Source organism: Ceratotherium simum, chromosome 16, assembly GCF_057802395.1.
Source record: "Ceratotherium simum simum isolate JZ-2026a chromosome 16, ASM5780239v1, whole genome shotgun sequence".
NCBI classification, from domain to species: Eukaryota; Metazoa; Chordata; class Mammalia; order Perissodactyla; family Rhinocerotidae; genus Ceratotherium; species Ceratotherium simum.
The window spans coordinates 3,593,796-3,618,063 of record NC_141915.1 but is presented as its reverse complement, the minus strand read 5'-3'; the positions used below and the strand labels follow the sequence as shown (position 1 = coordinate 3,618,063).

Sequence of the window (24,268 nt, the reverse complement as noted above, 5' to 3'; positions counted from 1 at the left end):
TGGGCACTGGAGATGCGTAGCAAGGTAAAAGGGGAGAAGACAGATTATTAAGAAAGGAGTCAGATGGCCTGAATTAGTGTAAGGACCTGTCTTACTATCTGTTTGGACTGACATGGATGGGCAGAGGCAAGGAGAGATGAAGCGGTAGGCTAAGGCCCCACTGGGAACCAGCACTTCATTTTTCTAGAGTGGTGGGCATCCCAAAGAGAGAAATAAAGGGTTTGAAGAGCTAATCCAGGCAAACTGGAGGAAGAAGTCAGACCCTTTCCTATTTTGATAGAAGGAAGGGGTGATAAAAGTTGGAAGGCCAGCCCCATGGTGTGGCGGTTGGGTGCGTTAGCTCCGCTGCTGGCAGCCTGGGTTCAGATCCCTGGTGCGCACCAACGCACTGCTTGTCGGGCCATGTTGTGGCAGCGTCCCACGTAGAGTGGAGGAAGATGGGCGCGGATGTTGGCTCAGGGCCTGTCTTCCTCAGTGAAGGGAGAAGGACTGGCGTGGATGTTGGCTCAGGGCTGATCTTCCTCACAAAAATAAAATAAAATAAAGTTGGAAGGCAGCAGAAATGAAAAGAAGTTGCTAGGGGAGGGGAGGCTGGGGTCCTGGGCAGGTCCTATTTATCTTCTGTTTGGGTCTGTCTTGGTCTTTGCAAAGGCGTGGGCTTTTGGTGGCTTACATGGTATATATCCAGGAGGTTTTATATGGTTGTGTCTCACAGAGAGGAGGTTTTAATGAATGCTCCTTTCTCCCCGGCCTCAGAAAATAGTTGGGAAACTCTCTGGAGCTGTGAAAATCCAAACGGCCATTGCCAGTTCCTCCCAGGGAGGTCAGAGGATAACGTTTCAGTAGCGGCCTTGAGTTAAGTACTAACGGAGCTTGGATTCAGCCTCTCCGCCGCTAGGCCCAGGCAGTTAACTCGGCAAGCTCAGTACAAGTAGTACGCAGGGTGCTGGGATGGATACAAAGAGCTGGACATGGCCTGTGCCCCGAGAGAACAGATAATGGACCAAATCAGAAAAGATAGCTGCTGTGAGTAAAAAACACCCAGGGGCAGCACTTGGCAGGGGCACCCTCAGTGCTTCATTCTTCTTGGGTCCATGTAAATGCAAGGTCGTTTTCCAGGGACCAAGATAAAGGCTTGCACTTACGTGGCCCTCATCACGGTTGGGCGCCAGCAAAGCTCCTTCTCCCAGCTCTCCGTTAGGAAGCCAGAACACTCCCTCTGCATTCCCTCCCCATAGGACACCGAGCCTTCTAGAGGTTTCTCACACTGCCTGCCCTTTCCACCGCCAGGTAGGCTCATCCAGCACCTGCAAATTGCTGCTGGCAAGGAGCTCGTTCCCCGGGGAGTAAATTCTTTATCACAGCCATAAAGCGAGGCAGAGGAAGTGTCACCTGAAACGCCAGCAATGTGCGCTGGGGGGCCGCCCTCTCTCCCCACCCTCAGCACATTTTACTTCTCCGACCTATGGTCTCTGTCATCACAGAGCGCCCCTCACCGGCTCCCCCTCCACAGGGACCCCCTCTCCCCCGATGTCGCCCTTGCCCCTGCCGCCAGGGTCCCCTTCCCCGGGGGCTCCACCGGCGGCGACGGTTGGCCGGGGCGCCCCCCCCCCCCCCCCGGCCGCGTCCACCCGGGGGGCGGGCGGTCCGCGGCCGGGCAGGGCAGTGCGGGGCCGCCCCCGCCCCGCCGCCTGCCGCGCACTTGTCGCGTGGGCGCGCCCGCCACCGAGCCGCTCCCGCGCGGGCATGAAGATCGCGCCGGCCGACGCCGAGACCCCGCGGCCGCCCCGGACAGCCCCGCGCGCCCGGGCGCCCCCGCTGGCGCGGCTGCCTGCGGGCCTGCGGGGCGCGCTGCCGCCCGACGTGCGGCGGGAGGCGGCCGAGCTGGCGGCGCTCGCGGGCCCCGCGGTGAGTGCGGCCCCGCGGCGCCCCCCGGCCGGCCCGGGATGCGGGGTTTTACCAAGCGCCGGCCCGCGCTGTCCCACTTTGCTCCGAGAAGCATCCCCGGGGCGGGCGGGGCTGGAGTAAGCTCGTCCTTTCCTTCCTCTTCCCTTGGCAGTTCCTTGGACAGCTGATGATCTTTCTTAATAGCATCGTCAGTTCCATATTCTGTGGACATCTGGGGAAGGTCGAGCTGGATGGTGTCACGCTCGCAGTATCGGTAGGTTTTTAAATTTTTATCTTTTTATTTGGGCAGACAACATCGTAAGGCCTCGGAATTTGAATTGTATTATGTCTGACACGTCTTCCTTTACAGGGTCGGAGCTTGACCAAGGGGTACCATTACCTTATCTTTAGATTTGAGAGGAGATCGTGTCAACTCCGTAGCAAAAGTGTTTTCAGTACTCTTAAACCATGAAGTGTGGCCGACCTCCAATTACAGAGGGACCAGGTATTGCAAGGAATTTGTAGCAATTAGATAAATTGTGCTGGTAAAACTAAAAGAACTGCATTTTTTTCCTATTCTAAAATTAAACCAAAGAACTTTTAGGTAACTTAGGTTGTCTGCCATTTGAATTACACAGTTCATGAAGGTCACACTATTTAACCCTTGTAATAAAGTGTCTTCCTTAGGCCACGGATTGAAATTACAGCTCCTTTCGTCTTCTGTCCCTGGGCTTTTGTTAGTGATGTAGTGGAAAGTTGCCTCTTGTATTTCATCCAGGTTTTCAAATAAGGTGAAAAATACTCCTCCTGCTGGTGTTGGCCCCCGGGAGGTGGGGAGGGTTCCAGTCTCAGAGAATGTTCCTTCTGAGGTGGGTATACGCTCTAAGATTATGGCAGGTCCACAGAAGTTACTCTTTCAGCTTAATGGTTGACATGACCTTGGTGTGTAGAATCAGAGATTTTAGTTGCAGGTGTGTTACTGGGTGAAGTAATTGGGGTTTAGGGATATTTCTGCTTCCTATGAAAGTTTAGATTGGGTCTCCAGAAAGAGTCAAGAAAGAAGAGAAGCTTTATATACAGGCCATTAACCGTGTCCCCTCTAAGAAGGTTGAGCTTGACCCCTCCACCGCATCGGGCAACGTGGCCCTGGCACACCTGGTACTCCTGGTCACCCTGTTGAGTGTGAACAGACGTTAATAGTGGGTGATTCTCTCAAACTTGAAGGGACACTTTCTCCAGATGGCCCAAGATTGGGCTCCACCTTTTCCTATCACTGCTTCCAAACCGTTACCCCACAGCCCCCATTTAAAAACATTTTTTTTAATTAATTAACTTTTTGTTGAGATATAATTGACATATAACGTTATGTTAGTTTCAGGTGTACAACATAATGATTTGACATTTGCATATATTGAGAAATGATCCCCACAATAGGTCTAGTTAACATCTGTCACCATACACAATTAGAAAATTTTTTTCTTGTTATGAGAACTTTTAAGATTTACTCTCTTAGCAACTTTCAAATACTATGCAATACAGTATTGTTAACTATAGTCACCATGCTGTACATCACATCCCCAGGCTTTATTTATTTTATAACTTGGATTTGCACCTTTTGACCCCCTTCACTCATCTTGCCCACCACCCATCTCTGGCAACCACCAATCTGTTCTCTGTATTTATGCGTATTTTGTTTTTGTTTTTAGATTCCACGTTTAAGTGAGATCATACAGTATTTGTCTTTCTCTATTGGACTTATTTCACTAAGCATAATGCCCTCAAAGTCTATCCATGTTGTCTTAAATGGCAAGATTTCCTTCTTTTTTATGGCTGAATAAATTCCGTTGTGTGAAATAAATTCCATTCCAGGTCTTACGTTCAAGTCTTTAATCCATTTTGAGTAGATTATTGTGTATAGTGGAAGACAGAGGTCCCATTTCATTCTTTTGCATGTGGCTGTCCAGTTTTCCCAACACCATTTATTGAGTAGATCGTTCTTTTGCAGTGCCCATTTTTGGACAATCCATCCAGGAATACCATCCTGTACTTTTCCCTGTTGATGATATCTAATTACCACTATGTGGCCTCTTCCTTGTTCACTGAAGACCTCAGCGCCTGAGTGCTCATCTTCTTGGGTGTGTGAACTCCACCTCCCTCCATCTCGCTGGCTTCCAGGACCCCCCAGATCCACTGCAGGCCCCACACCCTACACTTTTCACCCCTCAGGATGGACCCACAGTAGAAGTTTTAAACTTTACTTTTCCACTGGCTACCTTTTGTCTCTGGAGCTCTGTCAAGTCCCCACCCCATCCTACCTGCCCTTTGACCTCATGGGGTCATGACTCCCATGCTGTGATCCCTACATCTTCTCTCACTCTGCAGCCCTGGCCTGGCCCCCCTTCCAGAATCCTGGGCCAAACAGTCAGTGCCTGACCTCCCCTCACCTACCCTTCAACACGCCACCCAGACCTCCATCACTCCGCTCTTCAGGACCAGCCTTCTGCCTGTGCTCCAGAACCGTTCTTCCTCCTCCAGCCCCTATCCCTTTAACTGGCCCCACTGTGCTATGGTAAACACATTCAGTTGTAAAAACATCTCCATCACCTGTCTCCTCCTTGCCCAGCCAGCTCTCTGGCCTCTATCCACTTATGCTCTTTGCCAAAAAGTCTACCTTTGTTTCCTTTTCCCCCCGTTGCAAGCTGGCGTCTGTTTCCCCACCACTCCATTTAACCTACTCTGAGGAAAGTTGTCAGTAACCCCCTGCCCCATCTCCAGAGGAAGTCGCCCTTGCCTGGCCTCTCTGCTGTCTGTGCTTCCCTCGCTAGTCCTCTTTCGTTCTCCTTCCACCCTTCTGAGAGTTATACTTCTCTTTCTCTCCCCTCTCCCTCCCCCTTCTGTTTGTTGGTGCCTCCCAAATTTGTGTCTCCATCCTTGACCTGGGCTCCCCTCAGGTGTCTAACTGCTCATGTGTATAACTGGATATATCGGCTTGAATACGCCAGGAACTCCTCACACTCAGAATATCTGAAGCTATAGTGACCATCACCCCCCCGCCCCCGGAGCACCCCAGACACTCCCCTCTATTTCTACACCCCACATCTCCGTCAGTCCACAAGCCCTGCTAACTTTATTTCCACATTTCTTAAAATTACTCCTTTTCTTCTGTTTCCTGCTTTCGCTCTCTCCATCCAGCCTTCATCTTTCATGCCTGCCCTGCAGCCTTGGTGCCAAACTGGCCTCCCCTCCTCCAGCCCTGACTCCGTCCTCCCCTTCTCCATTCTGGAGCCAGAGTCTCCAGTCCTCCCCGGCTTAACATCCTTCAATGCTCCCCTGTCACTTGACGATGAAGTCCAGACACCTTGGCTCCTGCTGTGGGTGCCCACTCGCTGTGTTCTGTTACTTTCGTGTGAGGTTCCAGCATATCCTAGACACAGCTTGGGGGCATCTGCAGAAAGCTTTCCCTGAAGACCCTGGCGAGACCCGGAGCCCTTCCTCTGTGCCCCCAGCGGCCTGTGCCAGCCTCTGTCTTGGTGGCTCCTGTGCTGGGCCCACATTCTGCGTCTCTGCATGCTCTCTTGCTGATCGGCCAGCTCATGTTAATTTTTGCCGGGCCTGGTACCTGGTACAGATCTGGCCCAAGTAGATATTTCAGAGAAATACATAGCTCAGGAGAACCATCTGTGAGCCAGCTCTCTCCTAGATGTCTCCTGAACTTGTCTTTTTCTTCTCAACCCCACTCCCTTAACGCTTTTCCATCCTCCAATATGGGGAGGGTTTAAAATGTTACAATTATATATGTGTGTGGAGTCCCATGACTCCTGTTCTTTCATTTATTTCATCAAAACTATTTTAAACGTATCTTGGGGGGAAGAAAGCTAAATTAAGATTTTATATGTGGTGTGTGGTGATTTCTTTCCCTCTTTTTCTCTGTTTTTTTCCCCAAATCACCCGATGATAAGAGGGTAAAAAAAGAGTTCCTAGTTTTCAAAGTAAAAATAATAGGAATGGAGTAACAAATGTAAAATTATATAGATAGGCCTGAGCAGGGTATGTGGGAAGGTTGGTATGTTCCAAAGACAAGGATTTCTGTAGAGAAGGCCTCAGATAAGAGAGTCTGTGCCTGCCCTCCCTCGGGCAATGGGTGGCGATACTTTCGCTTTTAATCAGCTATTAAACTGTAACTAATAGTGAGGCAGATAATAGGTTCAATTTCAAGAAAACTATTTATGAAAGCCAAAAAATGTTTACCTTATGAAAAATTCTATATATAGTATGAGAAGATTTCTGTATATAGTATGAGAAGATTTTACAAAAGTGTTTTTTAAATAAAAGAACATTTATTTATACCCAACCTTGTTCCACAAAGAATTTGAGTTTGTTTATAAAAATACTTTCAGTACAGAAGGATAAGTCACTGGCTAGTAGGATGGGTCAAAGAAACATGGATGGAAAAAGACTGAAGCTGGGGTGAGTAGCACCAGAGAGGCCGCAATCCCACCCAAAGGCCCAGCCCATGATTCCTAGTGCCTGAGAGGTTTCCAGGCCATCGACTCAGGGGAAGGAGGGCCTTTTTTTGTGTGTGAGGAGATCAGCCCTGAGCTAACATCTGCCAATCCTCCTTTTTTTGCTGAGGAAGACTGGTCCTGAGCTAACATCTGTGCCCATCTTCCTCTACTTTATATGGGACGCTGCCACAGCATGGCTTGACAAGCGGTGCGTCGGTGTGCGCCCGGGATCCGAGCCAGCAAACCGTGGGCCGCCGCAGCAGAGCTCGCGCACTTAACCGCCTGCGCCACCGGGCTGAGGAGGGCCTTTCTTGATACTGAGTCCTAGAGGAATTTCTCTTGTAGAGTCTCATAAAGTGGGCACTCTGATGTGGAAGACGGTGTCCTGGCAATTAGCTACAAGAGATACAGAAGCAATTTTGTGCCGTCTTGAGTTACATAGTCGACCATTGTAAGGGAAGGTATGACGTCAGAGCTCAGCTTGGTAAAAACTCATTGACTTTAACCAAAGCAGTCTCTAACAGACTTGACTAGGGGATAGACTTTAAACTGTAGAGAAGGAATAACATCCTAAGCCAACCAGTCGTCAGTTTACCAGAAAAAGTCTCATGTGTGACTTTTTTTTCAAATATAAACTTTTCAGTAATTGACATGCGCATCTTTGTATTTTCCTGGAAGGCTGAGGAGTTTTTGGAGCTGTGGCCCTGACACTGCCCTGGGTGGAATTCAGAGCAGAATTGTGTTTTGCTGTGGGCGCCTCCTACTGCTCACAGGACCAGGGCCCCAGGGCTCACTCACTCTGTGTGGGGCCTGTCACTGACTCTTGGGGGCTAGAGTGTGTGGTCTTGGTCAGCCAAGAAGCTAACTCCCCTGCTCACCTGGGGTTGACATCTCTGCTAAATGTGAGACCTAGGATGAAAATGAAGGTCTTCAGCCTCCCCCACCACTCCTTGCCCCCACCGCCCTGACCCTCACCTACAGGTTACCATCTGGGCCCTTGCTTGTCAGGGGCACTGGGTGAGGTCTGATGAAGAGAGTGACACAAAACTAGTCCCATTCCTCACTAGAGGACTAAAGCCTGGGGCCAGATTCCCAGCTTCAGGTCACAGTCTGAATGACCAACACTTTCTGTGCCTCGCTCAGGTGACCCATAAGGTGAGAGTAGTGGTCATAACACTACATATGTGAAGGGCTTGGGACAGTGCCTGCACGTGGCACATGCTCAGTACACATTTGCTGTCATTGTTATTAAATGCACGTCGCAGATGGGGCATCGCTTTCAGATGTTAACCACAACTTTTAAATATAGAAATTGTAACGCGCTGTGTTGTTTAAGAAAAACTAGGTTGTAAGCTCCCCTGGTTGACACAGTCTGATTGTGACCCTTTAGTTAGAGGGTACATTTTTGTTTGATAATCGAGAAGGGTAGATGTAGACACCCATTTGATCTGAAGTATAGAGCCTTAAGTGTATAATTACGGGTTGCCGGTTGGAGATAAGCTGTCGTGGTTCCTTGGTTTAAGGGGAGCTGTTTGACAGCGACTCTGCTCTCGCTTAGTCCCCTGGCTGCTTGCCACACCTGGTCTGTCGTTCCTTGCAGATTGTGAATGTCACTGGGATTTCAGTTGGAACTGGCTTGGCTTCCGCTTGTGACACGCTAATGTCTCAGGTGAGGACCACCCTCCCCCACATACCTTTTTGTGTCAATTACCATTCATGTTAGAGACGATCCAGGGACTGTCCACTCTGGTTTTGTTGCCTTTTATTTCTCAAATACTGTGCTGCTGATGGCTGTAAATGCAAGTAGAGTTGGCTCTACTAATTCTGTCCTCTGGGCCTATCTACTCAGAAGCTGTGTTTTCCTTTTTCTTTCCTGTCTGATATCTCCCGCCCTAAAACTGCCCTCCCTCACCCAGCACTCCACCTCCGTCTCTCTCTCTCTCCTCTCCTTTAAGCCAAGCTTCTTGAAAGTGTTCTTTGTGCTCCCTGTCTTGACCCCCGCTCTCGACTCAGCGCCCGTCAATGCCTTTCCATTCCTGTGCATCCCACCGAGCCTGGTCTCCTCCACGTCTGTTGTGACTGAATCATGGTGAACACTTCGCCATCCTTAACCCGCTCGGCCATTCCCTGTTCTCCACAACACTCGGTTGGCTGCCACCATTGTGGGCCCTCCCGACGTTCTTGCTGCCTCTCTGGCTGCTCCTTCTCAGTCTGTGGTGTATGTTCTTCTTCTGTTTCTGAGATATCCCTGCCCCTCAGAGGCCCCACGCCCTCACCTTCTAGCAGAGTACTTCCTCTCCCTAGCTTCTGTCTCCACCCTGATGTTGAAAACTCACATCTCCGTCTCCTGCCCCACTTCTCCTGAGGGCCAGACTTGAATGTGGATTATGTACAAGACATCTCAAGCTCAGCTCAACCAGAACTAAGTTTATCAGTCTTTCCCACTCTGAACTGTTTCTCCTCTAGGATTTCCTCTCACAGGAATACACTACCCTCTACTCAAGCCAGAATCCTTCTTCATCTCCCATCTCCGTATGTTAACAGAACTATTGATTGCTGTTGACTTTGACTCCTAAACGTTTCTTGAAGCTGCTCATTCGTCCTTATTACCTGTCATGAGATCGGGATCTCTGGGTTGGCATGCTAGCATAATCAGAGGAGAGGCAGATTCTGGTCTAGGTCTTTTACTTCTCGCTGTGTCTTCCCGTCTCACCCACCTGAGTCATAGTGGTTTCCCTACTAGACTCTGAGCTCCTTAGGGAGAAAGACTATATCCCTTTTAGTCTTTGAATCCTTATTGTTCGGAATTGTGCTTGCTATTTTGTGGGTACCCTAGAAATTTGTTGAATGAGTGAGAGGGAGGGAGAGAACAAAGCAGGGATGAGTGGATGTATGGTTGGATAGATGGATGATGGATGGATGGATGGATGGATGGATGATGGATGGATGGATGGATGGATGGATGGATAGATGGGTGGATGGATGGATGGATGGTGGATGGTTGGATAGATGGGTGGGTGGGTGGTGGATGGATGGACGGGTGTGGGTGGGTGTATGATAGATGAGTCCTGCCTTCAAACCCAAAGCCTGGAAGAGTGAGGACAGGGTTACATGCATGGGAAGGAACAGCACTGAGCATGTGTAGTGTCTCTTGAACTGTTGCACTCAGCTGCTCAGCAGTTTGTGCATGAGATGCACAAACTGTGAAAGAGTTTTTACAGGCTAAGCTGAACATGGCTCTAAAGGACTTAATGTAATTTAGGCTAAAATTACCTCCGGATTAGCATGGTATAGGATATGAAATTTTATTTTAAAACAGTTTTTTTGTCCCTTTTTTGCACCATTTAAGTCATTTTTATTCATACAGTTTTTTTAAACAAAAAAGACTATATCTTTAACTTTTTTCCCCATCTATCAATATGTAATGGACATCTTTCTGTAATGTTAAATATATTTCTGTAATAGCACGTTGTTTCCCAAATTTTAAACAGTTTTTTAAAAAGATCGCAAAGGTCTAACACATATAGAAATTTTAGGTTATCTAGAAAAGTTTTTTAAAAAATGAAAAAAATCACTAAAATTTAGCTCCTCCCCCTAAAGTTACCTCTGCTTTTGGTGAATATCCTCCAAATATTTCAATCTATGTACGTTTACACACTCACAATTCTAAAATCTACATATGGTATTATTACTTTTTCCTCCAATTAATGTGTTTTGGAGAACACAGTGAATGAAGTAGGCGTACACATTCCCTTTTAATATTTGCATAATATTCTATAATATGTCATTTATATTTCCATTATTTTATTATTATTTAATTTGTTTCCATTCTTTTTTAATGTGCTTTAAGTTTGACTCTTTTTTGGTTGTAATAAAGAGACAATCATTCATGTTACTTGAAGAAAAAGGTGCCTGGAAAAGGATACACAAGGCCTAGATTTGGCCAGGGCCAATGTGGGGACTAGCCCCTTCACCTCCGTCGGGTCTGCTTCTCTCTGGTGCAGCCCTGTCCCTCCATCGCCCGCTCTCTGATCTCTGTTTTGGCCTCCCGGCTGCTCACTTGTGGCTTCTGTCCCCTCCTCACTCTTAAACATCGGTCAGATTCTGTCATCCCTCTGCTTAGAATGCTCCAGTGACCCCGTTTCACTGTGGAGACTGCTGGGCCTGCTGCCCTCCCCCGCTCTGGTTCCAGCCACGCTGGCCGCCCTCCTGTGCCTCTCCCAGATGTCCACCCAGCTCACTCTCTCAGCTCGCAGGGGGCTTTGCCCGATATCATCTTCTCAGTGAGGCCTCCCCAACCCCCGTTTAAAAATTGCACTCCCCTTCCAACACTCTGTCCCTCTTCCCTTTTCTCCACAGCACTTACCGCCACATCCTAGACAGTGTACTCTAGGTCTTGGTTATTTCTCCTGTTTACTGTTTGTCTCCCTTTCCCCCTAGAAAGTCAGCTCCATGAGAGCAGGGACTTCTGCCTGCTTTGTTCACTGCTGGGTTAGTTCCTGGGGCCTCAGATATGTCTGGCACACGTTAGGAGTTCAAGGAATATTTGCTGAATAAATGTGAAGGCTCTAACATGGGCCCAGTTCTTCCCATACCTTCTAAGCTCTGGTCTCTGCTGCCAGTGCCCTCCATGTCTAACTGTCCCTGTTCCCAGGACAGGGGACTCATCATCCCAGGGTGTGTTTAAAATGCCACTGGCACCAACTGTCTCACTGGCTGCCCTTGGCTTAGATGCTGGAGTGGGGAGCTGATGGCAGGAAACGTGGCTGCCTGGCGGCAGGGGTGGCGGGCAGGGCACTTCCCCTTGGGGGGCTGTTTGTAGTGCAGGTGGTCCAGGCCTTGGCTTGCCTAGTCCAGCTGGCATTCTTTATCATTGTGTTTGTTTTCTCAAGTCCTTTGGAGGCAAGAACCTAAAACGTGTGGGGATCATACTTCAAAGAGGAATCCTCATCTTGATGCTGTGTTGCTTTCCTTGCTGGGCCGTCTTCATCAATACCGAGCATATCCTCCTGCTCTTAAAACAAGACCCCGAAGTCTCCAGGTCAGCAGCGTCTCTAATGTCAGAATCCCAGGTTCAGAGTAAGTGACTGTCTGGTCATGTTACCTATGTTGACATTTACCTGGACTTGAACCCTATGGAAAGTGGAAGCTGTGACTGTGGACCACAGAATCCCAGGGCTGGGAGGGACCACCTGACGCAGACTGACACAGTGACCTGACACCCTGCCCAGGGTGAAAAGACACAGGATGAGAATATAATACACTTGGCCCCAGTCGACCTTTCATGGAGTTCCTCCATTTTGGTGTTTTGCAAATGCACAGAATATTTTTCTCCTGAGAAAAGTAGAATAGCAACACAGTTGCCTTCACTTTTGTTTTTAGAGTTGGGTTTTTTTAACCTACAGTTCCATGCTTTCTGATATTGTCACCGGGGTACGTGAGATGCAAGGAGGGTCTCTCATTTCTAGATGACTACTGTTGGGCTTGCTTCGCTGACTCTCTTGAAACATTTTCTGAATTTTGCCCAACTTTTAGTGCGTTTTGCTGTGTTCATTCCCCCTTTTCTGTTAAGAATGAGCTAAAAATTGTAAAGTCAGACTTCCCCTTAGAAAGCAGACATTTAGCAGGCCTAGCGTAATGTTGATTTAGATTGTAGAGAACAATCACTTAAAATTGTTATTAAATTTTCCCATATAAATTATTTTTAGTTTTAATTTTTAGAATATAGTCTAGGGATTCAATTTGCAGACAGTATTACCAGCAATTGTTTTAATATTAACTAAAGACTATTTTGTTGTTTATTTCAGGATAGCCCAGATTTATGTGATGGCTTTTATTCCTGCTCTTCCCGTAAGTGTCAAGGATTTTCTTGTGTTTCGGTACATGAAGCAGCTCATGAATGTTGTCAGGCACGTGTCTCTGCCCTCTTTTTGTTTGTTTGTTTGTTTTATCATAGTTCTATTCAGGCAAAAGTTCGACATGTATTTCTTGGGCCTGTCATCCCCACCTTACTGATTCTCAGAGCTTGTGCCACTATGATGGCCAACAGCTTAAATACAGACACCGACGAGGGGAAGAAATTTCCTACCTTAGTCTGTGGTTACTTTTTTTTTTTTTTTTCAATTTCTTTTTCCCCAAAGCCCCAGTAGATAGTTGTATGTCATAGCTGCACATCCTTCTAGTTGCTGTATGTGGGACGTGGCCTCAGCATGGCCGGAGGAGCGGTGCGTCAGTGCACGCCCGGGATCCGAACCCGGGCCGCCAGCAGCAGAGCGCACGCACTTAACCGCTAAGCCACGGGGCCGGCCCCTGTGGTTACTTTTGATTGCAAATTAATCAGAATGTTTCCCGGGCTCCTGTGGGATTTTGGGAAGAACCACCAGCAGGCACTCTCGGAGCCACTGAGATGTCAGGGCAGCGAGCGACTTCTGCTTCTGCCGGTTAGGGTTTGCCCTTGTCAGCTCTTCAGGGGGTCCACTCCGGAAAATTCCAAAGAGTTGGCATCCTAGCATTTGATTAGTGTGGGTCTGGTTCTCTCAATTTGAGGTCACATATCGAGAGGAAATATCTTATTAAAAACCAGAACTGCCATAAACTCTTGACTTATACTTTTATATTAATGAGATGTGTTTGTTTTTCTATTTTACCTTATAGGTAGTATTCCTGTTCCAGCTGCAGACAAGATATTTACAAAATCAGGTACAGATTGTTTTAATATTTTTACTCCATAATACTGGAAATGTACAGTAAATATTCTTAGGAAATTTTCCGTAAAAGTCATTCACCATTTTTTTCCTGAAATTCTACCCAGAGCTCTTTGTTCGGGAGACGTGGAGTCTTGCAGGTGGATTTTGTCCAGCCCGGGAGAGAAGCCCGTATCAATCTGTCAGATTACTGCGGGTCACCTCTTGTTTCCCTCTGCAGCCCCCACACCCCACCCCTTACCTCTTCTGTGGGCTGGCTGCTTGCTTTGCATCTGGCCTCAGGCCTGGTTCTGGTGCTTCCCTTTTAGAGGAAGAGGACCCAGTTCCTACGGCCACATTCCCAGAAGTGCACAGGGATCACTGTGCCCTCAGTCCACCAGAGGGAGAAGGGGAGCAGAGGAGAAGGCGGAGGGCAAGAGTGAGTGTGGGCAGAGGTGAGGGGCCCGAGCTCTGCCTCACTGTGGCTCCTCCCCAGTCCCTCTAACTGCCTTCCTGTTACCTTTTGTCCATGGAAGCCATTCTGCTTTGACAGCAACTCTGTAAATGCAGGGGAAAAAGTGTAGAAGTCTTACTTAAAGAAAATGTTCATCTGAGTACTAGTGTAGAGTAGGCAAGAGATACAAAAGAAGTGAGTGACTGTGGCGCTGTAAAATAAAGGGGTGAACGTTGACTGCACACCTGCTACGAGGGAGGCATTGCTGGGTGTTTTGTGTAAGACAACTGATGAACCCACACCACAGTCCCACAAATGGTCTTTCCTTTACACCTCATGCCAGGACCCAATTTGCTCTTCATGTGATTATTCCCTCTCTTTTCTCTTTGTTACTGTGATGGAAACTATGACCTACCAGGTCGTTCAGACGTGTTTACAAACTTCTGGCTGGTTTGGCTGGAAGCTGCACCAGTGGAGGAGATGCGTCCAGTGGTTTTGACTCCTGGCTGTTTCCATAGGGTGTCTTGTGTAACTTTGCTGTCGTTTAAAATTGTTGCCTATTTACCTCCGAATGTTCAGTTGACCACCTGTTTAGGAAAAACACAGTCTTCCTCCTGCGTTTCTCCTTTCCTCTCACACCACTATCATACTCACAACACTCTGACATCAGATGTGTGGAGTTTTTTCCCACAGCAAGCAATTCAGCTGGGTGTCCCAACCCAATTCTGACACTATCTACCTGGAGGTGGTGTGAGATCCCACAGGTAAAGGGTTCAGTCCCACAACACTGCCCCCACTTCAGATGCCAATCGCAAGTCTAGGTTGTCACCTGTGCTTCTGACTGATCAGAGGTTCCCATGACCCACTCCTGGGGGTTTAGTTAATTTGCTAGAATGACTCACAGAACTCAGGAAAACAGTTTACTTACAGTTTACCAGTTTATTATAAAAGGATGTGACAAAGAATACAGATGAATATCCAGATGGAAGAGATGCGTGGCAGGAGCTGTGTGGGAAGGGGCGCGGAGCTTCCATGCCCTCTCAGGACATGCCGTTTGCCCAGCATGTCCACATGTTCACCAACCTGCAAGGTCTCCAAACCCTGTACTTTTGGGGTTTTTGTGGAGGCTTCCTCATGTGGGCATGATCAATCATTAACTCCATTTCCAGCCCCTCTCCTCTCTCTGGAGAATAGGGGGTGGGGCTGAAAATTCCAATCTCCTCATCATGGCTTGGCCTTTCTGGTGACCAGCCCCCATCCAGGAGCCATCCAGGAGTCCCCCCAGAGTCACCTCATTAGAACGAAAGACACTGCTATCACTCAGGAAATCCCAAGGGATTTAGGAACTCTGTGTCAAGAACCAGGGTCCAAGACCAAATACCAGACAAAAGATGCACCTAGTGCTCTTATCACTCAGGAAATTGCAAGGGTTTTAGGAGCTCTGGGTTGGGAACCGGGGGCAGAGACCAATACATATGTTTTCTATTATTTCACACCACCTAAATAATTAGCTTTTGAAAATGCTAATGTTTTCATATCTGGGGATTTCAGGGCGTCGTCATGCCTCAGGTTATTACTGGGATTGCAGCGAATGTCGTCAACGTGGGCATGAATGCTCTCCTGCTGTATGCCCTGGACCTCGGAGTGGTGTAAGTCGTGACCCGTTCATTCATCAAATACTGTGTGTCCACTGGGTGCTGGCTCCAGGCCTAGGGGCTGGGATATAGGGGAGTGAAGCCGCCTGGCAGGAAATACCCAGAGGTATTCAGGTGCTCCGTGTGACAGGGTGAGAGCTGGTGCGGTGAACACCCACGAGGGGCAGCCAGCCCAGGCTGTGGGAAGGGAGGAGAGGCTGGGCTTCATCTGGGGAGACGGGAGAGTGTTGTGGAAGGAGCAGTGTGTGCGCCGACACCCGCGTGTGGAAGAGGAGTTAGCCCGGAGGAGGCCATTGCTGCAGCCTGTGAAAACTGAGATGGGCGCCGGAGCAAAGGCCAGAGCGGGGCAGATGCCTGTGGGGATTCTCCCATTGTCTCTGCATTGTAAGAAATGGGGCCAAATTCCATCTTCACGAAGCTCGAGAAGGCAAGGGTCACACAGAGAAGGCAGTGTCCATTTAAACTTCCCTCGGTAGGCACCGTGCTGTTGGTCCATCCCTCACTTGACGACCCCTGTGGTGCGCCGGCCCAGAGCCAGCCTTCTTCGAGTGTGGCTGGCGTGGTCAGGCCAGCACTCGTAGACCCAGCCTCAGCAGTTTTTAGGTGCTTTGGGGCAGTGTGTTTCTTTATAAATGAGAACCAGTTTAGTGGGTCGTGACTAGCACTTTAAAAAATATATTATGAATGAAATAAAATACATTAAATAGAATAGAAAATATAAGGTGGTATGGGGGTGTTTTTCATGAGACTTTTGTTTCTGTAGGATGTGTGTGTACATATATTAATGTGGGTACTGGATAGGGATGGAAAATTTATTTCTTACTGTCCATTGCAGTAAAAAATATATACAAAAGCCATTAATTAAAGGATAGTGGAGAGTTGGAACACAAGAGCAATCAATGAAAAAACATTTATAACATCTTCCTATGCCAGAAAACTGAGAGAGGCTTTGGCCCTGGGGGACGTAAGAGTCAGCAGGCAGGTTTGAGAACTGGTGACGTTGACCCACAGAAACACCTGGGTGGGCATCCAGGTTCTCCTCTGCAGATGTACCTCAGAGACTGTCTCTTAGAAGTTTCTTGAACAGATGTACAAAGGACAGTTTGGGGATAGCTGGGTAAGAGGAGAACATATAGGAATGAATTAATAAGTGATAAAATGTGAGGATTGGTCCGGAGAGCAAAATGAAAAAATAGAAGGGAAAGCAAAGTTCTGGCTCTCTGTGGAACGGGACATCATTTTATTTGTGGTGATACAGTGTCATCTATTGAAGATGATCTAAGGTTGTTTTCTAATAGAAAACAAATTTATTATAATCCTGGGAAATAAAACTGCTGTGACCTTAGACCAGTATTTTGAACACAGTAGCTGTTTGCTAGATCCCTTTTAACTAATTATGTGTGAGAATTTATTTGATGGGCTATTTAAAGTTGTTAAGACAAGGAATGGTGACAAATATTTATGTCTTTTTGTTTTTCCATTAATGAATAGTAACATTCGTTCTTCTACAATATTCAATGTTGGTGGAAAGGAAACAAGTCTACTGTAAGTGGATATGGTGTATAAAATATTAAAAGGAAACAGTCCAGGAGTTCTGGATTCCTCTAAGAACTGATTCTTACTCAGAGCCAAAGCTTGTCAGGGGTGGTGTGTTTATTAGTACTTGGGGGGAATATACTCCCAGGTAATGATTACTTTTTCTCCTTCAGAGGATCTGCCTGGGCAAACACCACGTCCCAGTTCTTCCTGTCTGGCCTTCTTTTCCTGTACATATGGTGGAAAAAAATCCACATCGACACTTGGGGAGGTATGAGGACATTGATTTCTTACATTATGTTATTTGTTATTCAGAAAGATATAATTCTGATGTCTGGATTTTTTTTTCCAGAGAGTCTTTTTGTTTTTTTCTTTGTGAAAATTTAAAAATTATATATATTATATAAATTTTTTTTAATTTAAAAATATTTAAATTACTGAAAATCTAAAAGTTGCAGGTCAATACGAGATATTTTTTTTTTATGTCTATGAAGGCAGCTTTTGTTCATAGAAAGTTGTTTGCAGCTACTGGGTTGTAAGAATTAATATTTAATGAATTAAAATTGCAAATACAAAATCTTAGTTTTTCCTTACAAATCATCCTGCTCTATTAAAGTGAAGTTTGATCAATGTCTTATCAACACAAGTGAAGAGAATGAACTCTCTTAAACAATCAGTACCACTTACAGCTTAGCTAAATTCTCTTAAATATTTTAACATCCATTTGTAAATTTAGTAAAATAGATTTGTTTTTGTTTTTTTCTACTTTTTAAAATTGTAGTAAAATATATATAATGTAAAATTTGCCATTTTAACAATTTAAGTATACAATTGAGTGCCTTTAAGTACATTCACAATGTTGTGCATCCATCACCACCATCTGTTTCTAAAACATTTTCATCACCCCAAACAGGAACTCTGCACCCATTAAGCAATAACTCCCCATTTTCCCTCCCCCAAGGTGCCTGGTAACCTCTAATCTACTTTCTGTCGATCTTGTACCCTGACATTTTGCTGATGTCATTTATGAGCTCTAGCAGCTTTCTGGTGGATTCTTTGGGTGTTTATATATATAGGATCACGCCATGTGTGAATAGAGATAATTGTATTTCTTCCTTTCCAGTTTTGATGCCTTTTATTTATTTATTTCTGAGGAAGACCAGCCCTGAGCCAACATCTATTGCCAATCCTCCTCCTTTTTTTTCCCCCCCCCAAAGCCCCAGTAGATAGTTGTATGTCATAGTTGCACATCCTTCTAGTTGCTGTATGTGGGACTCGGCCTCAGCATGGTGGGAGAAGCGGTGCGTCGGTGCGCACCCGGGATCCAAAGCCGGGCCGCCAGTAGCAGAGCACGCGCACTTAACTGCTAAGCCACGGGGCCGGCCCTTTTATTTATTTATTTATTTATTTTTAGTTATTTTATTGAGGTCATATAGGCTTATAAAATTGTGTAAATTTAAAGTGTACATTATTATATATCACTTTCTGTATAGACTGCATCGTGTTCACCACCAATAGCCTAGTTTTTATCTGTCACCAGTATATATGTACCATTTTACCCCTTTTGCCAACCCCCCTTCCCCTCTGGTAACCACTAATCTGTTCTCCTTATCCATGTGTTTGTCTTCCACATATGAGTGAAATCGTTCAATGTTTGTCTTTCTCTGTCTGGTGTATTTTGCTTAACATAATACCCTCAAGGTCCATCCATGTTGTCGCAAATGGCAAGATTTCATCACTTTTTGTGGCTGAGTAGTATTCCGTTGTGTAGATATACCACATCTTCTTTATCCATTTGTCCCTTGATGGGCATTTAGGTTTCCAAGTCTTGGCTATTGTGAATAATGCTGCAGTGAACATAGGGGTGCATATATCTTTACACATTCATGTTTTCATGTACTTTGGAGAAATACCCAGCAGTGGAATAGCTGGATCATATGGTAGTTCTATTCTTAATTTTTTGAGGACTCTCCACACTGTTTTCCATAGTGGCTGCACCATTTTGCATTCCCACCAGCAGTGTGTGAGGGTTCTCTTTTCTCCACATCCTCTCCAACGCTTGTTATTTCTTGTCTTGTTAATTATAGTCATTCTTACGGGTGTGAGGTGATATTTCATTGTAATTTTGATTTACATTGCCCTGGTAATTGGTGATGTTGAACATCTTTTCATGTGCCTCTTGCCCATCTGTATATCTTCTTTGGAAAAATGTCCATATCCTCTGCCCATTTTTATTTTATAGCTTTAATAGTTTTTTTTTAATTGATGTCATAATAGTTTGTAACATGGTGAAATTTTAGTTGTACATTATTGTTTGTCAGTCACCATATAATTGTATCCCTTCACCCCTTTTGCCAACACCCCAACCTGCTACTCCCTGGGAACCACCAAACTGTTCTCTCTGTCCATGTGTTAGTTTATCTTCCACATATGAGTGAAATCATTGCTGTGTTTGTCTTTCTCTGTCTGGCTTATTTCGCTTAACATAATACCCTCCAGGTCCATCCATGTTATTGCAAATGGGACTGTTTTGTCTTTTGTTATGGCTGAGTAGTATTCCATTGTATATATACCACATCTTCTTTATCCACTCATTAGTCGAGGGACACTTGGGTTGCTTCCACTTCTTGGCTATAGTGAATAATGCTGCAATGAACATAGGGGTGCATAAGCCTCTTTGGATTGTTGATTTCAGGATCTTTGGATAAATACCCAGTAGTGGGATAGCTGGATCATAGAGTATTTCTATTTTCAATTTTTTGAGGAATCTCTATACTGTTTTCCATAGAGGCTGCACCAGTTTGCACTCCCACCAGCAGTGAATTAGGGTTCCTGTTTCTCCACATCCTCACCAACGTGTTATTTTTTGTCTTGGTGAGTGTAGCCATTCTAATGGGTGTAGGTGATATCTTAGTGTAGTTTTGATTTGCATTTCCCTGATGATGAGTGATGAACATCTTTTCATGTGCCTATTGGCCATCTGTATATCTTCCTTGGAAAAATATCTGTTCATACCCTCCACCCATTTTTTTTTTTTTGGTGAGGAAGATTAGCCCTGAGCTAACATCCAATGCCAATCCTCCTCTTTTTTCTGAGGAAGATTGGCCCTGTTCTAACATCCGTGCCCATCTTCCTCTACTTTGTATGCTACGCCACCACAGCATGGCTTGACAAGCAGTGCATCGGTGCGCGCCCAGGATCTGAACCTGCAAACCCCCCGGCCACCAAAGTGGAGCACGTGCACTTAACCACTACACCACCAGGCCAGCCCCCCCTGTCCATTTTTTGATCAGGTTGTTTGTTTTTTTTGTTGTTCAGTTGTGTGAGTTCTTTATATATTACGGAGATAACCCCTTGTCAGATATATGATTTGCAAATATTTTCTCCCCGCTGGTGGGTTGACTTTTCATTTTGATCCTGGTTTCATTTGCCTTGCAGAAGCTCTTTAGTCTGATGAAGTCCCACTTGTTTATTTTTTCATTGGTTCCCTTGTCTGAGTAGACATGGAATTTGAAAACATCCCTCTATGACCGATGTCAAAGAGTATACTGCCTATGTTTTCTTCCAGGAGTTTTATAGTTTCAGGTCTTACCTTCAGGTCTTTGATCCATTTTGAGTTAATTTTTGTGCATGGTGAAAGAAAATAGTCTACTTTCATTCTTTTGCGTGGGGCTCTGCAGTTTTCCCAGCACCATTTATTGAAGAGACTTTCGTTTCTCCATTGTATGCTCTTAGCTCCTTTGTCAAAGATTAGCTGTCCATATATGTGTGGTTTTATTTCTGGGCTTTCAATTCTGTTCCATTGATCTGTGTGTCTGTTTTTGTACCAGTACCATGCTGTTTTAATTACTATCGCTTTGTAGTATATTTTGCAGTCAGGGATTGTGATGCTTCCAGCTTTGTTCTTTTTTCTCAAGATTGCTTTAGCTATTCAGGGTCTTTTGTTGCCCCGTATGAATTTTAGTATTCTTTGTTCTACTTCCATGAAGAATGTCCTTGGGATTCTGATTGGGATTGCATTGAATCTGTAGATTGCTTTAGGTAGTATGGACATTTTAACTATGTTTATTCTTCCAGTCCATATGCATGGGATATCTTTCCATTTCTTTATGTCATCCTTGATTTCTTTCAATAATGTCTTACAGTTTTCATTGTATAGGTCTTTCACCTCCTTGGTTAAATTTATTCCTAGATATTTTATTCTTTTGTTGCAATTGTAAATGGGATTGTCTTCTTGAGTTCTCTTTCTGTTAGTTCATCATTATAGAAATGCAACTGATTTTTGTAAGTTGATTTTGTACCCTGCAACTTTGCTTAGTTGTTGATTATTTCTAATAATTTTGCAATGTATTCTTTAGGGTTTTCTATATATAAAATGTCATCTGCAAACAGCAAGAGTTTCATTTCTTTCTTTTTGGATTCCTTTTATTCCTTTTTCTTGCCTAATTGCTCTGGCGAAAACCTCCAATAATAGGTTGAATAAGAGTGGTGAGAGTGGGCACCCTTGTCTTGTTCCTGTTCTCAGAGGGATGGCTTTCGGTTTTTCCCCACTGAGTATGATATTGGCTGTGGGTTTGTCATATATGACAAATATGGCATATGACATATATGACAAATATGGCTGTGAGTATGTCATATATGACTTTATTATGTTGAGGTACTTTGCTTCTATACCCATTTTATTAAGAGTTTTTATCATAAATGGATGTTGGATCTTGTCAAATACTTTCTCTGCATCTATTGAGATGATCATGTGGTTTTTATTCCTCATTGTTAATGTGGCATATCACATTGATTTATTTGTGGATGTTGAACCATCCCTGTGTCCCTGGTATAAATCCCACTTGATCATGGTGTATGATCTTTTTAATGTATTGCTGTATGCGGTTTGCCAATATTTTGTTGAGGATTTTTGCATATATGTTCATCAGTGATATTGGACTGTAATTTTCCTTCTTTGCATTGTCCTTGTCTGGCTTTGGTATCAGGGTGATGTTGGCCTCATAGAATGTGTTAGGAAGTGTTCCATCTTCCTCTGTTTTTTGGAACAGTTTGAGAAGGATAGGTATTAAATCTTCTTTGAATGTTTGGTAAAATTCTCCAGAGAAACCATCTGGTCCTGGACTTTTATTTTTTGGGAGGTTTTTGATTGCTGTTTCAATCTCTTTACCTGTGGTTGGTCTATTCAGATTCTTTGTTTCTTCTTGGTTCAGTTTTGGGAGGTTGTATGAGTCTAAGAATTTATCCATTTCTTCTAGATTGTCCAATTTGTTGGCATATAGTTTTTCATAATATTCTCTTATAATCCTTTGTATTTCTGTGGTATCTGTTGTAATTTCTCCTCTTTCACTTCTAATTTTATTTATTTGAGCCTTCTCTCTTTTTTTCTTGGTGAGTCTGGCTAAGGGTTTGTCAATTTTGTTTATCTTCTCAAAGAACCAGCTCTTTGTTTCATTGATCCTTTCTACTGTTTTTTTAAATTTCAGTTTCATTTATTTCTGCTCTAATTTTTATTATTTCACTCTTTCTGCTGACTTTGAGTTTTGTTTGTTCTTCTTTTTCTAATTCTGTTAGGTGTAGTTTAAGGTTGCTTATTTGGGATTTTTCTTGTTTGTTAAGGTGGGCCTGTATTGCTATGAGTTTCCCTCTCAGGACTGCTTTTGCTGCATCCCATATGAGTTAGTACGGTGTATTTTCATTTTCATTTGTCTCCAGATATGCTTTGAATTCTCCTTTAATTTCATCAATGATCCATTGGTGGTTTAGTAGCATGTTGTTGAGTCTCCACAGCTTTGTCACTTTCCTGGTTTTTTCCTTGTAGTTGATTTCTAACTTCACGGCATTATGGTCTGAAAAGATGCTTGTTATGATTTCAATCTTCTTAAGTTTATATAAGCATACCTTGTTTCCCAACATATGGTCTATTCTTGAGAATGTTCCATGTGTGCTTGAGAAGAATGTGTATCTGCTGTGTTTGGATGGAGTGCTCTGTATATGTCTATTAAGTCCACCTAATCTAGTTTTTCATTTAGGTCCATTATTTCCTTATTTATTTTCTGTCGGGATTATCTGTCCATTGATGAGAGTGGGGTGTTAAGATCCCCTACTATTATTGTGTTGTTGTTACTATCTCCTTTTAGGTTTGTTAATAGTTGCTTTATGTACCTTGGTGCTCCTGTATTGGGTGCATATATATTTAAAAGTGATATGTCTTCTTGGTGGAGTGTCCCATTTATCATTATATAATGCCCCTCTTTGTCTTTCATTACCTGTTTTATCTTGAAGTCAACTTTGTCTAGTATAAGTATGGCAACACCTGCTTTCTTTTGTTTGCCATTATCTTGGAGTATTGTCTTCCATCCTTTCACTCTGAGCCTGTGTTTGTCTTTAGAGCTGAGATGTGTTTCCTGGAGGCAGCATATTGTTGGGTCTTGTTTTTTAATCCATCCCACCACTCTGTGTCTTTTGATTGGAGAGTTCAGTCCATTTACATTTAGGGTGGTTATTGATACATGGGGGCTTGTTGTTGTTATTTTATCACTCTTTTTCTGGTTTTTTTGCATTTCTTTTGTTTCTCATTCCATGTGTTTCGGACTACCAAAGCAGTTTGGTAGTTCTGTATGGGGATTCTCTTAGTTTTCTCTTTCTTTATCATGTGTGGTTCTGTTCTGATTATTTGGTTAGTGGTTACCATGAGGTTTGTGTAAAAAATCTCGTGGATGTGATAGTCCACTTTTTGATGACTTTGAATCGAAGTCGATTCGATCTCTTTCCTCTTCCCCTTCTATGTTATTGTTGTCACATCTTATTCCTTCTTGTGTTATGAGTTCGTGTTTAACATAATGAGGTTATATTTATGCTTGGTGCTTACCTTCCCTTGATCTTTGGTTTTATAATTAAGTGTTTGCTAATCTATTTTGATAGAGGACTGCAGTTTTTCTGGTTTTCTCAACCTATTTTCCTCCTTGTTCAAAACTTTGAATCCTCTTTCTCTTTTTTTCCTCAGGGATGAGGGTCTTTTTGAGCATTTCTTGTAGTGGGGGTCTTGTGGCAATGAACTCCCTTAGCTTGTGTTTATCTGGGATAGTTATTATTTCTCCATCATAGCTGAAGGATATTTTTGCTGGGTAGAGTATTCTTGGCTGAAAGTTTTTGTCCTTCAGAATTTTGAATACATCGTTCCACTGTCTCCTAGCCTGTAAAGTTTCTGTTGAGAAATCAGCTGAGAGCCTGATAGGAAATCCTTTGTATGTTATTTTTTTTTGTCTAGCTGCCCTTAATATTTTTTCTTTATCATTGACTTTTGCCAGCTTTACTACTATATGCCTTGGAGAGGGTCTTATTGTGTTGATATATTTAGGAGATCTCTTGATTTCATTCACTGGTATTTCCAGCTCCTTCCCCAGGTTTGGGAAGTTCTTAGATATTATTTCTTTGAACAAGTTCTCTGCTCCTTTTTCCCTCTCTTCTCCCTCTGGAATACCTACAATCCTTATGTTGGATTTCCTAATTGAGTCGGATATTTCTCAGAGAGTTTCTTCATTTGTT

At 44.4% G+C, this 24,268-nt stretch overlaps 1 protein-coding gene across 1 annotated transcript in view; it reads left to right on the top strand.

Annotated features, from left to right (window-relative positions):
• The first annotated feature begins 1,195 nt into the window (after window positions 1-1,195).
• LOC106800029 (multidrug and toxin extrusion protein 2-like) overlaps window positions 1,196-24,268 on the top strand; it is a 68,978-nt gene continuing 45,905 nt past the window's right edge. The window contains exons 1-8 of the mRNA XM_087440395.1: window positions 1,196-1,290; window positions 2,060-2,161; window positions 7,993-8,061; window positions 11,285-11,433; window positions 12,200-12,242; window positions 13,047-13,091; window positions 15,081-15,178; window positions 16,894-16,991. Of these exons, the coding sequence (XP_087296521.1) occupies window positions 2,075-2,161; window positions 7,993-8,061; window positions 11,285-11,433; window positions 12,200-12,242; window positions 13,047-13,091; window positions 15,081-15,178; window positions 16,894-16,991 (589 nt within the window). The 5' untranslated portion in view covers window positions 1,196-1,290; window positions 2,060-2,074. The remainder of the gene's footprint in view (window positions 1,291-2,059; window positions 2,162-7,992; window positions 8,062-11,284; window positions 11,434-12,199; window positions 12,243-13,046; window positions 13,092-15,080; window positions 15,179-16,893; window positions 16,992-24,268) is intronic.